General features: G+C 32.4%; 1 protein-coding gene across 1 annotated transcript in view; it reads left to right on the top strand.

Annotated features, from left to right (window-relative positions):
• PIK3R3 (phosphoinositide-3-kinase regulatory subunit 3) overlaps positions 1-21,061 on the top strand; it is a 37,417-nt gene extending 16,356 nt beyond the window's left edge. The window contains exons 2-10 of the mRNA XM_026665792.2: positions 10,474-10,585; positions 11,658-11,756; positions 14,100-14,280; positions 15,046-15,171; positions 15,876-16,018; positions 17,301-17,477; positions 18,224-18,298; positions 18,785-18,955; positions 19,616-21,061. Of these exons, the coding sequence (XP_026521577.1) occupies positions 10,474-10,585; positions 11,658-11,756; positions 14,100-14,280; positions 15,046-15,171; positions 15,876-16,018; positions 17,301-17,477; positions 18,224-18,298; positions 18,785-18,955; positions 19,616-19,814 (1,283 nt within the window). The 3' untranslated portion in view covers positions 19,815-21,061. The remainder of the gene's footprint in view (positions 1-10,473; positions 10,586-11,657; positions 11,757-14,099; positions 14,281-15,045; positions 15,172-15,875; positions 16,019-17,300; positions 17,478-18,223; positions 18,299-18,784; positions 18,956-19,615) is intronic.
• The last annotated feature ends 710 nt before the right edge of the window (positions 21,062-21,771 follow it).

Raw genomic sequence — 21,771 nt, 5'->3', positions numbered from 1 at the left:
CACTCCTTCCCTTCGTCCTAGGGATGAATATATTTTAGGTTGTAGCCTGAGGGAAAAGACACTCTTTTTATGGATCTGTATGCTGCAATGAGACACTTTCCTGCTAAAGTGCGAGATATTAAATAAATAGTAGTTTCCCCCAATTGAGGCATATTCAGTCATTTATTTTCATTTTATTTAATGTTTTATCTTACAGCTTACATTTTATTATATTGACCTGCAAGATGTTTGCAAACCCTTTTCGGAAGGGATATGTCTTAAAAGGCAGCAGTGAAATAATAAATAAATTGGTTCCCAAGAAAGACTGACTTTAAAAAAAATATCTTGCAATATTGCATTGAATGGAATGGTTTTGTAATAGTCAGAAGTCAGCATTGTACAGTTGGCTTCTACATGGAACAAGAAAAACTGATTGGTCCGGAGGTTGCTTAATGCATCTAGAAAAGGTAGTTTGTCTGAAGAAAATGACTTGAGTTAGGGTCACAGCAAATGTATATTTAAGATATCTATATACAGTTTTAAAAAACCAAATAACACATAATTTGCTGTTGGATCTTGGGAAAAAAATCATAAGATGATTTTAAGAATGTATGTATAGCCTGTTTTTCATGGCACTTTTGCAAGTTAAGTTGCACTTCTTCCCCTTGGTTGCTATGCAGTAAGGATACAGATATTCTCCATGAAACATAGAAGACACTTCATAGCTTTAGTTTAAGCTAAAGATACAAGTCTCTATTGAATATCCAGATTACTTTTACCTTAGGGGATAAGCAGGCAGAAGAGACTAATTAATACTATTCTAGGTACTCTTCTTTCTTAATCTCCAAGGTCTTTCCCCCTTATATGAAAACAAATTACAATAGTTATAAAAATGAGAAAATTCCTTTTTTAGGCTGTTCTAATTCTTGATTAGCCTAATGTTGACATGTTTCTACCATTAAATACAAATATTCTTTTTTAATTTTTTCCATTGCTGTTCTGATCAGATTTATTTTGTTACAAAGTAACAAATGTACAATAAGTATTGTGTAAATCCATCTCCTTCAAATATTCAGTTGCAAAAAAAAAAAAAGCAAAGAAAAGGATTATCTTGTTTCAGAAGAACATGAAAGCAAAATAGCTGAACTAAATGTTTTGCTTAGCGAGTTTTGAAATGAAAGGATGCAACATAAGCCAGTATGGTGTATCGGTTAGATTAAGCTTAGAGAGTTGCACTTCCAATCCACTCTTTAAATTGTTCATGTAGATCCTGTTATTCAGCTGGTTTGATCTTTTGATAGAAAATGCTCATGTCCAGAGCTGGACTGAGACTATTGGCCTCCTAACTTCTGAATGTAGTTCATATTATGTATGAAGCAAGAAATATGTAATTTATTCAATAGTCTTCTGGTACCTAAAGAATTACAAATATGATATTAATGTTTCATTTGGATACAATAAAATATGTGTGCCTTAATAATTCTTTCATTTTGCATTTGTAAATAGGCTTGATTATTTTGCTCTATAATGGAATAATACTCATTAAACCCCAAAGAAATAATTAGGTGGCTAATTTGGTGAATATATTGCTCCCTATTTCTATAATTAAATGTTATTCTAGAGGATTTGGAAGATTGTAGATGTTATTGCTTGTTTATTTAATATTAATTTGATATCATTATATAAAAATCTGAGATATTAAAGAGATTTTTTTTTACTTTCTTTAATGAAAGTATTAGGAAAATTCCCGAAGTGTGTAAGTAACTCATCATTATTTAACACACAGCCATAGTAATAGTTATTCTGGCCTATTGATACAATAATTGTTTAAAGTTTGTTGCATTGTACAGAACAATAAACATACATTGTGCCTAACACTTACTTTGTTCATTAAATTATGTTTTCCTAAAAATGGTAGTGACAGAATACTTAGTAATAACTGTAAATTCTGTCTCAATGTATGAACTAATAAAATGTTTCCTATTGATGAATTTTAGGATTCAAATTCTTGAAACAGAATGAATATTTGTAGTAATCTGTGGATTTGAACATATTTTTGGAACTTAGATTTCTACTGTATACATAATATTAAGGAATACAGTTGGAAAAACGTGCCCGATCTTCTGTTACATTTATATCCCATCTTTCCTCTTAGGAACTCAAGGGTTCATATACATCAAAATTCCATCATTTTTCCCCTGACTGACAAGAACAGTCATAAGAGATAGGTTGAATTGAGAGAGTGACTAGCCCAAAGTCACCCACTGAACTACCATAGTTGAGGATGGTTTTGAATCTGAGTCCCAGTTCAATCCCTTAATCACTATACCACCATTTTTTTTAAAAAAAAATAACTATATCCAACTTTATTTTATCACATTTTATATCACTTCATCTGATGTATGGAGTGAAGTCCTATGAGAAGGACTTTTCATTGCATGGATGTGATGAAGTGGCCTGAGACCCATATGTGTTAGTATAAAAAATATTTTTATCAGCAACAACTAGCCAAGTAAAATCTGCAGGGATTCCTTTACCTTTACCTTTTTTTTTTAAGTTACCACAAGATTCGCGGTAGTACAGATAAGTCTCGTTTCCTGTCTGCCTTGTTTAGTAGCTGTTTGAAGTTACAGCTATGTTTAAAAATAGCTTTGTGACCAGTCCTTGTTGGCACCAAGCCCAAAGGGGGCACCACAGAATTGAGAATATGGCTTCGTTTGTACAGTATGTACAAAGGAGGGGGCACCAAGATTTGTCAGTGCTTTGGGCACCAGTGAGCCTTAATCCACCACTGTTGCTAAGCGAGGACTACCTGTAGTATAAAATACTAGTATGACTATCTTTTAGTAACTCTTTCTTTTTGCTGTCTAAAGCTTCCATTTGATTCATATTTTGAGGTAATAAGACTGCAGTCTTATACAAACTTTATTTATACATGAAAACCCACTGAATGAAAAAGGCCATTATTTCTATGTAGATAAACACATTCACACAAAAATTGAATTATTGAGCTAAATTATGTGTACAGAAAAGGAAAATAATTTACAAAGCATGAGCAGCTGTGCTAAAGATCCTTGACAGAAACTCATAAATAGTCAGGATACTGACATCACTAACATATGATTTTAAGCACATTTCATATTTGACTGAAATGCTGTTTCTTTCAAAATTCAGTTTCTGATGCTCAGTTAGAATCATTGGAATTCTGAATGCATCAGGTTGGTTGGAAATGCTGACTTTAAGAATGGGAATACAGCTGCAGATACATTTTAAGAGAGCCTTGTTGCATTGTACAAAGTTGTGTTTCTTATTGTCTAATCTTCTAATTTAGCTTGCATATGCCTAGCTAGATTGATTGTGTTGATTCCCAGGTATAGAAAAATAAATATTTATCAAATTGTAAAGATGGTATGCAAAACTAGAGATGGGTATTGTTTTTCAAACTTGCTTTTGTTGTACTGAATTTTTTCCCCAGAAGAATAGTTCAACTGTAATATCAAGGCATCTCAGGAGTAGACAACATTCCTGTCAATGAAAATCATTGCTACAATTTTTAACATTGTGTTTTCAAATAGGTTCATATATTAAAGAAAAATTAGAATACAGTATTTAAAATTCTATCAGAAGACCACAGTATATATGATCCCCAAGGGAAAGAATTATTTATATATTTATTCACTATATTCATATTTTATATCATTTATATTTATTGCATTAAGGATGCATTAAATGAGGGAATCTTATTTTAGAAGGAAAATGTTTTTCCATCTACATTTTTAATCTTCCCACTCTCCACCCACTTCATTAAACTGTTCTACATTTGTCAACTATAAATTATATTTTAAGGTTTATTTTAAAGTGCACACACTATATGGCAATACTGTTCTTCATCAGTGTAGTTTTTGACAGTTAAAGTTGTTGTGTGATACTTCTAGAGCATTGATACCAGGTGCCCTACTATTGCTGTATGCCAAAGACTAGAGATTTGTTAAATCAGCAAATCAAAATATTTTATTCATAATGCTTTATGGGAGAAAGAATCTAAATTACTTTATACATCCATTTTTTGGTTCAAACAGATGCTAATTTAACCTAGGTTTTATTAGCTGGCCAAATAATAACTAAGGTTGCATGTGTCTTGCAAATTTAAGAACTCAGTCTTGAGGGCCCTTCATGTGATTCTTCCCGCTTTCTATGAATAGTAAGTACTGTGTTAATTTCCAGAAATCTATCTAAAATAATAAACTAAGATAGTTTGCTTTGAAAAATATGCATCTTTTACAGCCAATTCATAATGCTTTATTCCCAATTATTTTCAACAATATGGATTTTAAAATACAGATTTTCAAACTCAAATTATGCGTTTCTTACTTTAAAAGTGGGAGTAAGGCTGCTGATTTATTAATTTTGGAACAGTAGATTACTAATGAAAAATGATGGGTTTGCGGTTATATAAAGTTGCCCAAAGATGTAGTAATGTTTTCTTTAACATCTGGGGCCAAAGGACCAAAAGTACCTGTACTTGTACTTCTCAGCAGATTGGGGAGAAGAATATTTCTGCTTATTCCTTAGGAATATTCTGCTGTGCCTGTTTGACCCATTTATTTGAGTTTTAAAAACTACGCAAAATCAGAGTTCTATAATGTAGTAGAAAAACAGTGTTGTTTTGCCTTTGTTTTTTCAGTTTTTTCCTTTTTATTGTTTAGTTTTGCTTTAAACAGGTTAAAATGAAATGTACAAGTTTTGTTCTTAATTATTATTTATATTGTTTTCAAAATGCAGTGAAATAATGTGTAATTTGAAAAATTGGTACTCTATTAAATAAAGCAATGGGATGTTTTGACCAAGTTTAGTTCTATTGGACAAGCTTTATCTGGACATGTTTGCTTTTGGATTCTTGGCATCACTTGATAGTCACATAACAGCTGGTATTTGATCGGTTTTTCTCTGTTGGTAAAATACTGGAAGTTGGTTATTAAAAATGCCAAGTTCACACCTGGCCTGGGAGACAAGAGAAAATCCACAGCAGTTAATAAAAGCCTCTGCTAGTATGAAAGCCATTGAATGCAACTGCTAGAACTTTCCAATGCAAATTCTTTAACATTTAAATCTATTTTTCATAGAATTTTAGAACTGGAAAGAAACTTTTACAATTACTTTAACAAAGGAACCATTCTGAATCTATATTTGGAAACTTTGTTCATGGTGATGTGGGTTATAAAAGATACCATAAAAATGTGAGTTGTTAATATATGTAAAACTGTTTACCATTAGTAATTTAGTTATGTGTTATCAACCTGAGCAGAAACTCCTGGCAGCTTTGTAGATAAATACCAGGACCTGTGCCAGCAATAATTTATAGCTCTTTCAAGCACATTCCAGTAATATTTTTTGATCCTGTCCATCTGTCTTTTCTGCTGCCTTCTCATTCTCTTACTTTCCTAAATTTTCCAAGTTAAGGGAGCATCAGTCTTTGTTTCATTCAGAACCAATTGATTAATTTTTGCCATTCATAATGCTTTCAGTAAACATCTCTAAATCTGTAAGTTGAAGGTGACCATCTTTTCCATCTCATTTTTTCTCAAAGTTTTGATTTTACATTTCTATATTTCTCACTGGAATAACCATTACTTTCACTCGTTTGGGTCTTTTGTGGAGTGGAGACCATAGAAATGATAATATCTTAATTAGTTGCTTCCTCCATAGTAAATCTCTTTATTTTTCCTAGCACAATACACACTATCTTTTCTTGATCCCAAGAAAACTAAAATATATGTCAAGCTTTGCCATCAACTACCAGTTGAATAAATAGTTTTTTAAAAAAAAACATTCAACACCAACCCAGATTTTTCAATTTCTATTTTGAACTCTTCTAAAGCTTCTTTACTTTCAGTTAACAAAGTGGTGTCATCTCAGATCCTAAATTGTTAGCATTTTTGTCTCATATTTTGGTCCAAGTCATCATCTTCTATTCTTCAAATGTATTTGCTGTGCAAGTTAAATAGATATGGGGACAATGTGCATTCTTTCTCAATCTATTCCTTATTCTCAACTACCCTGATTCTCCAATTCGATTCCTATAGTAGCTTTCTTGAACATTGTAAAGCTTCCTCAGAAGAATAATTGGATCTTTGGACACTTTGATTAGCTGTAATGTAGGACACGTTCTGTCTGGTATGATCTACACAAAAGCCTTGCTGTAGTCAATAAAGTAAAGGTAATTTTCTTTTACCTTTTCTTCCTTCCTCTGTTATCCATTTTATGTTTGTTATCGCATCTTATGTCCCTCTATCTTTTCTGAAAACTGCCTGTCCATTCATTTTGCTGTCTCCCTGTATAGCTTTGTTCTTTTTAAAATTTTAAGCAAAACTTTGTGGTGTGAGAAATTACTATGACAGGTTAGTAATTTCAAGGATTTTTTTTTTGCCTCCCTTCTTTAGGATGACTATAGTTAACCTTTAGGATGCCCTGATAGTTTTTCATTTCTAGGTCCTAGAATATTATTTCACATTGTTGAAATTTGTTGGACTTACCAGCAATTTAGCTGCCTCTTTGCCTAAACTTTTAACAATAAAAATAAGTTCAGGTACTTTTTTTTTCAGCACCTAATGCTTTCCTATAGGTCAGTTGGCTTATTGCCTATGATACAGGTTTCTGTAGAGTGGTTTAATGAATATATTCCCTTTACTGTATTAACTTTTCTGTATTTTTTTTTTAAAAAGGAGTTGCTATTTTAATATTTTTGGCCTCTATTAGATAATATTATGATTACTCTTTAATAATTCTGTCTTGGCTATACTGAAAATATTCCTATAATTCCTTTGAAACATTTTTCATTTTTATTATTTTCCTTGTTTTACATTCTTGATTGAGATACATTCTTATTGCTCTCTTGCTTGATACTGAAAGTCATCAATTACTATGCATCCTTATTCAGTTCTTTCCTGTTTAAAATTTTGGGAATATTTTTTCACTTTGTTGTTTCTAATATATCTACAGATAGCTCCTAGAGTCTCTTTCACTCATTAAGCATATTTAACCCATTATTTATACTGACCATGAGTTCCAACTATGTACTGTATCTTCCAGCTCAAATTTTTCTGGGACATGTTTTATCTTTCATTTTCTAAATGTAATCCATATAGTTGGTACTTAAAATTGATGCCATGTTCCACAATCTATACTTGGATGTATTCTGACTGAATGTTCTCTTTCATATTATAGCAGATTTGGTTCAGTGTTGTCCATGAGGTCAAGGTTTAGTAATGTATTTATTTTTTTCCTCTTAAATACATTTGTTTTCTCTTTCTTTATATTAGTTTACTTAGAAGTTTTTTCTTTTGTTGCATGAACTTTATCTTTTTAATTTCTATTTTTCATTCTCGGGTTTTTTGTTTTTGTTTTTTGTTTTTGTTTTTTGTAAGGATGAATATATTCAAATGAAATTGTCGTCTGCTTTTAGCCCACCAGGGTAATCAGAGCAGCTCACAGATTATCCTAGGATGAAAATAGCCTGCTAACAATAAAGCTGCCTTTAGCAGCATACAAGTTCTTTTGTCTCTTTATGAACTGCAAAGAACTCAGGAAGTATTCTTACCCTTCTAAAGAGACAAATCCAGTACATTGCATTGGGATTTGTAACAGATGCTGTAAAAGATTATGAGAGAGGTTTCTGCTCTGGTCTTCTTAGTTATTTGGCATCTACACTGACCATTGAGCCAAGCTCAGTTTTCGTATGTGGCTGCTTAGATTATGATTTCGTATACTTGCAAATTATTCTTTGTATAGCAAGTAGTAAATTGCAACTGGCATACTTTGTTCTTAATTCTCTCAATCCCTTTCCAGTTACAGCAGGACATAGTTCAGAGTAACTGTATCTTAGCATGCTATTGTTTATTTCATGGAATCATAAAACTGAAAGGGACCATTTAAACAAATAAGTCTAGCCCTTGTTCAGTGCATAAATTCAATTAAAAGTGCCCATAACTGTCTAGCCTGTTTCAATACATCCAGGGAAATGGAGTTCACATTCTTATTGGTTATTGATTTCCACTGTTAAAGTGCTCTTACTGTTGAATTTTTCTAATATTCAACAGAAATCTGCCTCTCTGTTACTTAAGACCCTGGTTTTATATTCGTAATTTATAGTATGTCCTCTCCATTGATAGCATATGAAGCAATTTTTCTTTAAATATTGTATATTTATATTCACAGTTGATTCTGTGAAATAACGATGGTTTCATATAAAGTTAATGCAAATATCCCCTATTTATATAACATATAAATATATTATATAGTTAAATATAATATCCTGGTAATACATAATTCTGGAATTTTCAGAACTGTGATTGAAAGTATGACTGATCACATGATACTTTTTGTGAGCCCAGTGCCTAGCAGATATGTGTTGGGTGTCTCAGGATCAGAACAGAAATTAAAATAATGCTAAATTTGTCATATCAATTATTTTAAATTTATGGGAACAAAAATGCTCAAATACGTTATTTTATGTATCTGAAAAATATAATGACATCTTGTGAATCTGCAAAATTATCTTCTGTAATTTGACTGCTCCATAGGTATAAAATGCTAACAACTAAAGTTGGTGTTTAGAAAAGTTATACACTATCACAGTTCCTGTTGCTCTCTTGTTCTAAATATATAGGAATTCATTCCAAACCTTTTCTAAACCTTCTGTTACGCCTATCTACTATCATCAACATGGCTAATAAAGATACTTGTTTTCACTCTTCAAGTCATGTTTTGAAACATATTTTGGGATAGGAAACATTTAGAAACATGAAGCTGGAAAGAGCCTCAGAGGTCTAGTCCACTGGAACAAAGTTAATCTCTAAACAAAGGATACAAAATTTTAACAAGGCAAGTCCACCAGCTTTCAGATAATTGATTCCACTTTTGAATAGCTGCTGCTAAAAAGTATTTCTTGAAATTTAGTTGAAAACTCAAATGTTTTAGGACTTGAGTTTATTGGTTTGTTTTCTGCCTTCTGGAGTAAAAGAGAATAAATTTGCTGTTTTTACATGAAAGTTTTAAAATATTAGCATGCAGTTTGACCTCAGCGTTGTTATTTGTTTTCCCTTTAGCAATATTAGTGTGGCTACATTAGGATTTACTTTTCCTGCTTATGAACATACATAGCTGTATTGAAAGCATCAAGGGACATTGTTTCTCATAGGCTTTCTGTTTTTCTTAAAAGAAAATTTCCTGACCCAGTTTGGATAGGGTAATTTTAAATGGAAATGTCAGGAGCTTTATGCATCCAAACCATGTGTTTTTGACAGTATACTATCAAGTTCCTTAGGATGCAGATCTTGCATGTTTTACACAAAATATACTCCTGAAACTAAACACAGCTTTTATTTTGTGCAATATATTACATAGTACTAAACATTTGTGGGAAAGGATTTAGGAAATATTTTATATGAGATCTTTAATGGTTTGCATACATTTTTCTTTTTGCCAGTACTGTATTGAAAAGACGTGGTTCATCACTCCTAAAATTGTGTCTCCTTTCAGTCAAACTTAGCTCCCAATGACTTCATAGATATGTCCAGTTAGTTTTCTTGGCAGTGATACAAATGTGATTTGCAATTGCCTTTTCATATCTGGTATTTTTTGTTAATTTTTCTATCTGGGTATTAGTCAAATGTAATCATGTATGTTTTTGAGGTCAGAGAGAACAGACCTGAATCCAGAAGATTGTGTGTGTGTGTGTGTGTGTATGCAAGCATGCATGCATATTAAATAATTTTCCACAGCTCTTTTTTAATTGGCTTTCCATTAATCCCAGCCAGAGAAGTTCTGGTTTCAGTTGAACGTTGATCTTTAAAATTCTTTGTATCATTATATGTATTTGAGTCCAAAAATTTCTGGCTTTTTAACTACCAGTCATCATAAAATGACTCTTCTTACTGTCCACATTTCCAACATAAATTTGAAGTACCTTTATACATTCGAGACAATTTTTCTGGAATCAACTAACGGCATATAATTTTATAAAAGTTCTCTTTTAAATTATAATAATGTAAATTTCAGTCTTTCTAAGCACATATTCCCCCACTGTTCCATCAATATGTTATATCCAGAGTCTTAGCCCCATTTTATCATACAGTGCTTCTTCCATTTCAACATACGTACTCAGAGTGACAGAGCCTTTTGACTGGCTATATGTAACAACTGATTGAACTCAAAATGCAAGATAATTGTATGTTGTGTTATGGCAAACATATTAATGTAATTTATTTAATTCAAGCACTACCTAATTCCAGAATAAAATTTGCAGATGAAATAGTTTTATGTGTAATCAAATAACAGCTAAATAAAAAGTAAAAAGTAATTTCAGGAAGGACATTAGTTCTTGAATGTTATTAACAATTGTGTTCTTAAGTGTTCTTATTCCCACTTGAATCCTCTCTTTAATATTTTTAGATGGTACTATGCAGTAAGAAATAATAGACCAAATTTCTCTTTCAGCTCTTCCTCCAAAGCCTTCCAAATCAATAACTCCTATAAATACAAATGAGATAAAAGAGAGCTGCAGCTCGCCATTGCAGGAAGCAGAATGGTACTGGGGAGACATCTCAAGGTAAAGAATATTAAATAATAGGCAGTTATGTAGATAGTATTGTGAAGATACTAAGCTTAGTGAAAAGTTTTTTTTACTCAGTGTTAAAATTACAATTTTGCTACTTGTTAAACCATAATGAAATCAAGAAATGGACACTTTAATTTTTAAAAACTATATTTTTGTAAGTATAAACTGATTTTACATTAAAATCAAATGTCTGAAGTAGCCTAGTTTCAAGTGAATTTGATCTTAAAGTTTTTTGCATTGAATGCAACTATCTAATTTTAAAAAGAATCAGGGGGGAAAGTATTTGATTAGATAATGCAGAGTATATGATTCAGTAGGTCATGTACAGTGCACTCTTAGAGAGGTGGCAGGGGAGTAGCAATGCTTCTTTTCCACTGGCAGAGCTACAGTTCCAATTATAGTCACATTGCAACCATTATTGTGCAAATTAGAAATATTGTGATTATCAATAAAGAGTTTGCATATCTCCTTTCATTTCATTTTTAAAAAAATTCCTTTTGCCCAGTAACTGCCACACCAGTGTCATTCTTCAAATCATTGATTTTGTAATTTTCTAAAATTGGTTCATAAAAACAAGAAAAAATAGACTATTATTTAAAGTCCCATGCATCTTAATAATTTATTATAACCAAGTATATGTTCAGAAAATAATCAGTTACAAAACAAAAGTTGATACATTGAATACATTTAAATAATGTAAAATTGTCTTTGGATTCAGGTGATTAAAAGTATCAACAGTAAATAATCTGATGTGAAGCAATCCTTAGTTACTGCACTTATCAATAGCTATAACTAATCACAAGTAACACATTCAAATATTAGCTTGTGTTTTTTAAAAAAAAGTTTAATTAAAGCTGCAGACCATATAAGTAAATTCTAAAAATTGACCGCAAACTATTGTAGGCAACAGTGTTCTGAAAGTTCTAAGTAGGAAATGTGTAATTGTTTTAGAAGGAAACAAAACAAGAGTACGATAGATGTTTTAGCAATTAACACTGCTATTATGATGGGATCCCATTAAAAGTAAAAGTAAATGTATTTTATTTACTTTTTATACTTCCAGAGAAGAAGTAAATGACAAACTCCGAGACATGCCTGATGGAACATTCTTGGTGCGAGATGCATCAACAAAGAAACAGGGAGACTATACACTCACACTCCGGTAAATAAGTTGTCCCGTCTGTTCTAAAGTTCTGTTTAGTGCTTGCTAGTAAACTGATGTATTGCAACCAGTGAATGTGAATGGTAAATATTCTTTATTATCCTAGAATGTTCTTTTAGGTACTGTATGTCCTAGGCTATAAAAGTGCCACATAATACGAAAGAGTAGCATCATCTGTGCCAGAGCATTTGCAAACTGTATGGAAATTGGCAGCCTAGGACTTTTTTCTTTCTCTATAAAACCAGGTTCTGGAGGTGATGGTTTCAGAGTAGCTTCAAAGGATGTCAGAAGTCTGAATTAAAAATAGGATTGTCAGGATTTGAGCTGTTTTTGGGTACTGCAGAGATCCTTTTCATTGTCTTGGTTGTTATAATTATCCTTAGCAGTTTCCCTATAGTTGTTATGTAAACCTTTTCTTTTCTACCAGACAGTTATCTGAAGGCAAACTAAAGATCTCAAAATAAGCAATAATATATGATGGTTTTCTTTAATAGTAATAATAATACTTGCCTTTCCTTGGAATAACTAACATGATAGCAATAGCACTTAAACTTGTACACCGCTTCACAGTGCTTTACAGCCCTCTCTAAGCGGTTTACAGAGTCAGCATATTGCCCCCAACAATCTGGGTCCTCATTTTACCCACCTCAGAAGGATGGAAGGCTGAGTCAACCTCAAGCCGATGAGACTCAAATTGACTTCACAAAATGTTAAACGTGCAGGAGAAAGGAAGAGGTGAAATTTCTCAGTCTTTTATATACTTCCAGTCTCTTGATATCTCTCACATATAGGTAGTCCTTGCCTTGCAACTATTCATTTAGTGACTACTCAAAGTTACAATGGCACAAGTGACCTTTTGACAGTAAAGTCAATGGGGAGCCAGATTCATTTAACAACTGTGTCACTGACTTAACAATTCCAGCGACCCACTTAACAATTGTGGCAAGAAAGGTTTTAAAGTGAGGCAAAACAACAGACTTATTTGACAACAGAAATTTTGGGCTCAATTGTAGTAATAAGTCGAGGACTACTTTTTTCTTTCATATATGCTACTGCTATAGCCAGGTGACAAGCAATGCCTTTTTTAAAAAAGAAATTCTTCCGTTCAGTTATGAACAATTCTCAAAGATGGCCTGAACAAATCCCTGCAGTTTTCTTGGCAAAATTTTTAGAAGTGGTTTGCCAGTGCCCTTTTCCAAGGGCTGAGAAAAAAATAACTAGCCCAAGTTCACCCTGCTGGCCTTTTGCCCAAGGCAGAACTAGAATTCATGGTGTCCCAGTTTCTAGCTGATGCCTTAATCACTACTTCAAATAGTTTCTCAAACCAAGTCAAACTCAAATCAAAGGTTATTTTGATTATAGATAAGCAAGGAGTATTGTTTTGCATTGAATCATTGTCTCTTGTATTCAATTCCTAATCTTGAGTGACTTACTCTCATAAATTTAGATCTGTCTTATGGGATTACTGTTTGTGACTATTTTTCATTATTAAAGAAATACTTGTTTTTTCTTCATTTCTTTGTATTTTACAGTGTTTTATTTTGCTTTCTGGAAATTAATGGCAGCTGGGTTGTTGTTTTTTTAGTAAATGCAGGATAGGTCTAAAAAAAGAATGCAAAAGCTAAAGGCTTGCTTCTGCTCTCTGCTTCAAACACTTTCTTGACAGGCCATTAATATTTTTAGTTTTGTTACATGTATATGTGCAACAGTCACATGATTAAAAACTATTCAGAATTACATTCTCATATTTATCTCAGCTGTTTTTGAGATACTAATTCTTCAAGAAAAGTACATTACAGTAAAATAATATCTGGAAATCAAAAGGACTGAATTTTCCAGGTTCACCCTACTAATTGTTTTAATATATTGACTCCAGAAGAATTTGTTTATTTGTCTATAGCAACACAGATATACAAATGTTTGCAATATATTTGAGGCCAGCTAACTATTTTCCTTGTAGTTCTGTAGAACATTTGACTATAAAATTAGGGGAAGCCAAATCATGTCTTATAAAATTCCTCAGGCTGAAAGAATAATGTTTTCTATACATTCATAAAAAAATTCCTCTACCAAATTTTAATTTAAAGCTTTTATTAAGCATGGTGTTCTTAATGAGGTTTGGGTGTAGCTCTACTTAGGATGCATTTTCATATGATTTTTAAGCACTAATATTACAGAAATGAATGAAATGTTACAGACAAAAATGAAAATTTATGGTGCAAAATAATATTGCAGGGATTGTTCTATTTGGCGTTCTATTTTAGCATAAAGTATCTTATGATTTGTATACATCATCAATGCAATGTGCTATGTACCTGATGATGGTTATTATCTACCTTCTAGGAAGGGTGGCAATAATAAATTAATAAAAATATATCATCTGGATGGGAAATATGGCTTTTCTGATCCACTGACATTTAATTCTGTTGTGGAATTGATCAACCACTATCATCATGAATCTCTTGCACAGTATAATCCTAAACTTGATGTGAAGCTGATGTATCCTGTGTCTAAATATCAGCAGGTAAGTTTTCAAAGAGCATATAGGTGGAACTCATTGAATGTTTGTGGAAAAATAGGCTCTGAATAATTTTTCTACTCCTATTTAAATACTTTAATTTACCACAGCTAAAATACAATTGTTTCAACAGCTTTTACTTTAGAGTACCCATTTCATTAAGTATCTAATGTAAAAATAAAAGTTTACTATTTCAACATAAATAAATTCAAGTGCTTTTTAGACTTCTTAACAAGAATTTATCTTTGCACCATGTATATCAATTCTTTGGCATCATTTTTAAACTATAATGGTTGAGATCTGTTCATCTAATATAATTTCACATCAAGTTTTTAAAAAGTGTATCTAAATGAATCTTGATGCAAAAGTAAGATGAACAGATTATAATTTTATCTACTTACCATAAAAATTGCATTTGATATCTTTTTTTAAGAAAAAAAAAGACCCAAATAGTTTCATTGATGAAAACCTACCATGGTTTGTAGTGAGATTAAACAGTTAATGAAGAAGTTGGTGTTGGACATTTATCCTAAAAAAGTTGATCTCCGAAAAAGTCCAAAAACTATATCATCTTTAGATGTATAGATTTCCTTAGTAATTGGAACAATCAGCATTTAAAATCTGGGTGTAGGAATGTTGGTAATTGAAAAGAATTTGTTCTGTAAGATTAAGATGATTTATGTGTTTTTCCCGAGGTAGTTATGCACCAAAAGCAGCATCTGAATTTCTTTCGTAAAAAAATGTATCTATTTTCTGCTCTGATGTATGCAGGATCAGTTGGTAAAAGAAGATAATATTGATGCTGTGGGCAAAAAGCTTCAGGAATACCACACTCAATATCAAGAGAAAAGTAAAGAATATGATAGATTATATGAAGAATATACCAGAACATCACAGGTATATTGCAAGTTGATTTACATTTTACTACATATCAGAGGCCAATGTGAAATTAAAATTTGTTATTTAAACCAAGCCTGCTGTATTTGTAGTTATGTATAGTTGTACCTTTACAGAATTTTACACTCCCTCTAAACTGAGATTACAACATCATGGATATGCAATCTCTATGTTCCAGGTGGGAACTATTCTTGCAGAATGCAAGAATTACAGGATGGTTCCTATTTTTGGCAATAAACCTTCTGGAACAGAAAGCATTTTCACGTGTGGTAGACATTTTGAGATACAATCACATCTGGAATATTACGAACTACTACTTTATTTCTTTAAAAAAAAAAAAAACCTCCCAGATTGGCACATTCAGGAGAAAAACTTCCCTCCTTAAACTCTCTTGTGCTTCTACATTAAGATCTAGAGCTGGAGGGTTCATATTTGATTTTGGGGGCTTGGTTCTTCATGGTTGAGGCCACTTTAATTTCTTTACTGAAATTGTTGCTTTTTTCATTATGTAAGGTAACAAATCTGGATTTGAATCAATTTTAACAAAATTTTAAGTGTTAAAAAAGTTTGAATTTTGTAAATGTTGCCCCCTATATTACTAGTGTGCTATGTTTTCATATAATGGTAATACATAAGAAGTCATTCTAATAGCTTTATGCTTCTGGTTGTAAACTATCATATTTTAAATGGACTGCTTTGTGCAGGAAATTCAAATGAAGAGGACAGCAATAGAAGCTTTTAATGAAACAATTAAAATATTTGAAGAGCAGTGCCACACCCAAGAACGGTATAGCAAAGAATACATTGAACGATTTCGAAGAGAAGGGAATGAGAAAGAAATTGAACGGTAAGTCTACCAAATACTATACCTACTAATAATATTTAGTTCAGCATGGTAATTACATTGTCAGCCCAATATTGTTTAATTGTTCTCACTCCGCTCTGAAGGAGCTGCATTAAATATTAAACAGTACCTAAATAACTAATCTGGAGTCATTACATAAGTATGCGGTTTCCAGCTATGAAGGAATGTTCTGTTGAGTTCAGAAAGCTTAATGGTTTTAACATACAGTCTTTACAAAAATATTTTGAATTTCCATTTTCTGAATTAAGGGACAAACAGTTCAGGTATATATAAATAATTTAAATAATTCTTCATTATAAAAATAATAATTGTAATTTTAAAAAACTTAATTATGCTGTTTGAAGTCAGCAGAATCTTTACAGGACAGACAGAGATACAACCAAGCAGGAAAATTTAACAACACATTCGTGTTGAATGAAGTTTTTACATACTCTAAAGGTATAATTATAGCAGCAGAAGAATATTCAATTATATAACTGAATTTCCTTTTAGTTCAGATTCTGATACCATATGCCAAAATCATTTTTATAAAGCATGTCATTTATCTTCCTCACAATATCATTTAAATGTTATCTGAAAGAAGGAAATGGTCAGACTAAGGAGAAAAAAGCCCCCGCTTGGTAATATGAATGTTTGAAAGCTGGGGGGACAAGTGTAAGCCGCTGTTTCTTGGAAAAATCTCTGTGCTCATCTGATCATTAGCTTGGTCATGGATCCTTCCACTGTCTTTCAAAGATATTCTCTATGCTCTCTACACCAGGCTTAGCATTATATTCTCAGCCCACTTTCATATTTGTGCTAGGACTTTCCTGGATCAAGATATTTCATCTTGTCAAAGACCCAGCATTGGAGGCTGGCAAAAAGGCAAGAAGAAACCTCAGTGGTTCCCTCTGAGATCAGAATTCTGTCTTCAGTCGCATCACTTCTATCCCCTAAGACACATCAAAGCAGTTTGTAGGGGTATAGGTACATTCTAGACACCATAAGGATTTTTCCTGATATAATGAAGATAATTTAGCTGATTGAGGTTGACACAAGTATGTACTATTAATAAAACTTTAAGGCTTTTTTTTTAAAAAAAAGGAGGAACTGGAAATGGGATGTTTTCAAGTTGGACAAGAATTATTCTGTGGAGTGCATGCTATTGACTTGGGTGCTATATAATTATGGATAAAATATGTGCATACTTTTAAAACCAGAACTTAATATTTTAGTTTGAGAAGTGTATTTTTAACTTTTAAAAACACTAGATTTTGTTTTATAGGATTATGATAAATTATGAAAAATTGAAATTACGCCTGGGTGAGATTCATGATAGTAAGATACGACTGGAACAAGATTTGAAGAAGCAAGCCCTGGACAACCGAGAAACAGACAAGAAAATGAACAGTATCAAACCTGATCTTATCCAGTTACGCAAAATCAGAGATCAATACCTTGTGTAAGTAAGCCCAAGCTAAGCACCTAACCATTATTCACTACCTACTACAACACCCAGTCTCTGCTTTAATTCCAAGGGTAACAAAACTAAACAAGATATTACAAAAGGATTTTTAAAATGTTTGAATAGTTTTTGATTAATATAAAAGGTTCCCGATTCAGAGTAGGATTTTAATTAGAAGCAAAAAAATCATGGCCAACCAGGTGACTTTCCCTACCACTGCTTGCCTCTACTAATAACATAGAATAAGATAAGCGAGTTTCTCGACACAAAAGAATTATAAATTTAGCTAGCCTTTTCAGCGTGTTCAATACTATTCTTGTTCTATATTCCCAGACACTTTGAAATGAAAGGCAATGCAATGTTCAATTATGCCATTCTGCAATATGGTGACTTCATGCATTAGTGTTACAATGATTGGGGGCATGATTGAATAAATTAGCCATTCTCTCTCATTACTGAGGGAAGAAGGAGGAAGTGTATGTTTTTACATACCACAAATATTTTCTATGCCATAATCAGCTGTTTTTGCCAAGAAAGAAAATGCCACATAATGTACACACAGACAAAAGAAGCACAACTGTCTTCTACTCTTAAAACATTATTGTTGGGCATAATTCTGTAATAAAACCATTTATATTGGTAAAATAATAGGCCTAGTATTCTTGGGATCTTGGAGAGGCATTTGATGGAATGATCCAAATCATTATAGAAAGTTAATAACTGGTATTGTCTCTCTTTGGCAGCTGGCTTAATCATAAAGGAGTAAGGCAGAAACGAATTAATGACTGGCTGGGGATCAAAAATGAAACTGTTGATGAGTAAGTGCCATTGTTTAATGTTATATTGCTATCAAATTGTATTTAAAATCCTAGCAGAGGTGCATACAGATCTGTGCTAGAATAATGTCATCACCACATAAATATGTATATTTTCTTAGTCAAAGACCATCCATAAGAACAGCCAAATGACACTGATATTCTGTTTTATATACTTTCATAAAAAAGTAAAGTTTATTATTGTAATGGATTTTACCATATGTAGAATATAACACAAAAATGTAACTAATGCTTCAGTATCACCTTCTTTATTTTAATTATATGCGTGCACATTTATATATGAGATGACCGATACCTACTCTCCAGTTTTTGTTATGCTTCTAACAAAAGTTGATGGTAGTAGTGTTAGGTGCTCTTTTTAAGGCAAGGTTTTGCTGATGTTTGTATATATTGTTTTATTCAAGAATAAGTGATCCTATTATAAAAAGTAACTCCCCATTAAGGCAAAAGGATTTGTTGTTTTCTTAGTACATATTTTCTGAATGAGGAAGATGAAAATCTGCCACATTATGATGAAAAGACTTGGTTTGTGGGAGACATCAATCGCATCCAGGCAGAAGATTTGCTTTGCGGGAAATCTGATGGAGCATTTTTAATTCGAGAAAGTAGCAAGAAAGGCTGCTATGCTTGTTCTGTGGTGTAAGTATTGGCTTTAGGAATCACCTAAAAGCTCTCGGCATACTTGCAAACTGTAACTATATTAGAGGAACTTGCTTTAGACTGGGAGTGGTTCAGTCTTATCTGCTTTTTACTTTAAGGATGTTTTCCTTTTAGTTCTTAAAAACTTTTTAAAAATACATACCAGCATATTTTAATTTGACTTTTTATAATGGACTTTCCCAGTCACAATTCCCCTAATGTTTCTCTTTTGGGTGAACTTATTATTTAATACAATTAAAAAATCACTAAAGCAAACAGTAAAATACAAATCTTTTAATGAAATAAGTCATACAATTAATTGGAATTTGAAGTGGTTTTTCTTTAAAAACTGGGTTTTTCTTCATTCCCACTCAACTCACTCACGTCATTTCTTTTGACAAAATATTTCATTCTTCAGTTCTATTGGTCTAAATTCTATTACTTAAAAACAAAACTATTTTTGTAGAAATAGTATACATGTAATCTCTTAGATACAGCTCCACATTTCTTAAAATTATCGATGTCTCAATGTTCTAAAAATCTTTAAAATAGTTTGAATTACAGAGCTAATGTGTGGTTCATTAATTTCTGGATCTTTTTTTTTTATTGTAATCTTCTAGCTGACTTATCACATTAAATATTGTTTCTTTTCCTTAACAGAACTGAAGGTGAAGTTAAACACTGTGTGATCTACAGCACTCCAAGAGGTTATGGGTTTGCAGAGCCATATAACCTATATAGCACCCTTAAAGAATTAGTCCTGCATTACCAGCATACCTCTCTCGTCCAACACAACGACTCTCTAAATGTCCGTCTTGCTTATCCTGTCTACGCACAGATGCCCTCCCTTTGTAGATAAATTTTAGGAAGATGAAGTATAGGTGAAGCGTTGGTTATCTCGAATTTCTTTTCTACAATTTTTATTAGAACCCAGAGGGCATTCTTTCTCCTTAGACTGCTCGTTTTGCACAAGAAGTTATATGATGAATGTGAATCGGAAACTTAGCAGCAACAGCTTCGGGATAGGTACCATAGTGCTACCTGAAGATCAGCTGTGTTCATAAGGAGACTGCCTCTTGATTTCCCAAAAAGAACAAGAACACTCTCTCAAACTGTGTGTTTAAAAATCCATTGGAGCAAAATTGTAGAAACATTTTTGCCTGGCACCATCAATGGAATTTCTACATGGATTTTTCTTTTCTGAGGTATTGGTAATGTCTTTCTGTCTTAAACTCCAGAAAAATAGGAGAAAGGCTCACCTAAAGAAGCTTTTCCGTGTTAATTTTAGCAACTTTGCTGCAAGTTAGAATAACTTACAAATGAGGGCTCATCTTGATGTAGCATGGTATTTGGTGAGGAGACCAAAGGAATTTTGGGGGAAGTTTCAGGTTCATTCTTAAAAGAATATCCTCAAAGAAATGTTGCTTTATATATTACCAACAATAACAAAGTTTCAGTTTCAACAGCACTACAGATCTTCAAATTAAAAAACAAACAAACTTTATCCAACAAAACTTTTCTCATTGCTGGACTGAGCACTTATGGGGATAATTGCATTTGCAATCGCACACTTGCCAAAACTTGAAGAGAAAATTATGAAAGCTAAAACTTTCTCATGTCATTTTTATAACTGACCTGATGTAACTGCACCACTTTTTCCCCATTAGTTTTTAACATTTTTCTTTTCTTATAACTATTTCAGATGTTCTTTTTAAAAGATACTAAGCTTTGGAATGTATACCAGAATGAAGCGGGCTCTTGGCATGTTTTTTAAAATGCTTAATAATTTTTGCTGTTTTGAAAACATTGTTTGATTTTGTTTTTATAAAAAAAAATTCTTGAAAAGTGCAATGGATTGCTTCTCAGTGGCTTGCTAAACCAAAAAAAAAAAAAATCCCTATGAGTGCAGTCTATATATTGTTAAAACTGGCTACAGTAATTTTATTTGTAATATGTTTGACTTGCACCCTAAATCATTAATTCCATTGCACAGATTGTATACATATCTTTATAATTCATTGTTTTACCATCAAGCAAATATTTGGGTAACTGAATTTTGTCAGACTGCTCAAGCTATAAAAGTGGTAGAATTTATCAGAATATAAACAGTTCTGCTTGGTTTTCTGCTGTCATCAGATCCATCTAGATTCTGTGTAACATCAAATAATAATAGCAAATAATGAGAACTGGATCCACTAGACTGTGAGAATTTGTGCTGAATTTGTGCTCCTAAAATGCTGTCATTTTGTCACTCCATGTATGATTTTCTTGAATTTTCTCTGTATACTTGAGCTAGAACAATTACTTACACAAAGAAGGGGGAAACAAACAAATTCAGCATAAAGTGCATGCCAGGGGGTTGGGACATGAACCTCTTCTGTCTTTCCTTGTTTTCATGACATCTTGATCCCCCCGACTGTTACAAATGTTTACATATAGCAGAATGCACTACAAAAAGCATATGTATTATGCAGAATATGAAATTGCTGAACAGGAATTGAAAGATCTTGAGTTCTAATCATCAGCTGGAGGGGCCAAAGTAGACTGCTTAATATGTCCCAATAGCACTTCTGATTTGCACTATTCTACTGCCATTTAAGCCAAGAGCTACAGTAGTGTCTTCAGAAAAAAACTGGATTGACTGTAGTTCTTTGTGAAAAGAACTGTAGCTGTGTAATCCCTAGGCTTCTGCAAAGATAATGAATGACCCTTTCCCATCCTCTTAAATAAAGCCTGGACACCACACTTTCTTTTTACTCACCAGCAAAGCTTACTTACTTACTTACTTACTGTTAAGTGCTAGTTTTCAGAAATAG

This window comes from Notechis scutatus, chromosome 3, assembly GCF_049901735.1.
Source record: "Notechis scutatus isolate UNSWTSFEM ecotype Mainland chromosome 3, rNotScu1.2, whole genome shotgun sequence".
NCBI lineage: Eukaryota > Metazoa > Chordata > Lepidosauria > Squamata > Elapidae > Notechis > Notechis scutatus.
The sequence above is the reverse complement of the archived record's forward strand: the minus strand, read 5'-3'. Positions and strand labels throughout refer to the sequence as shown.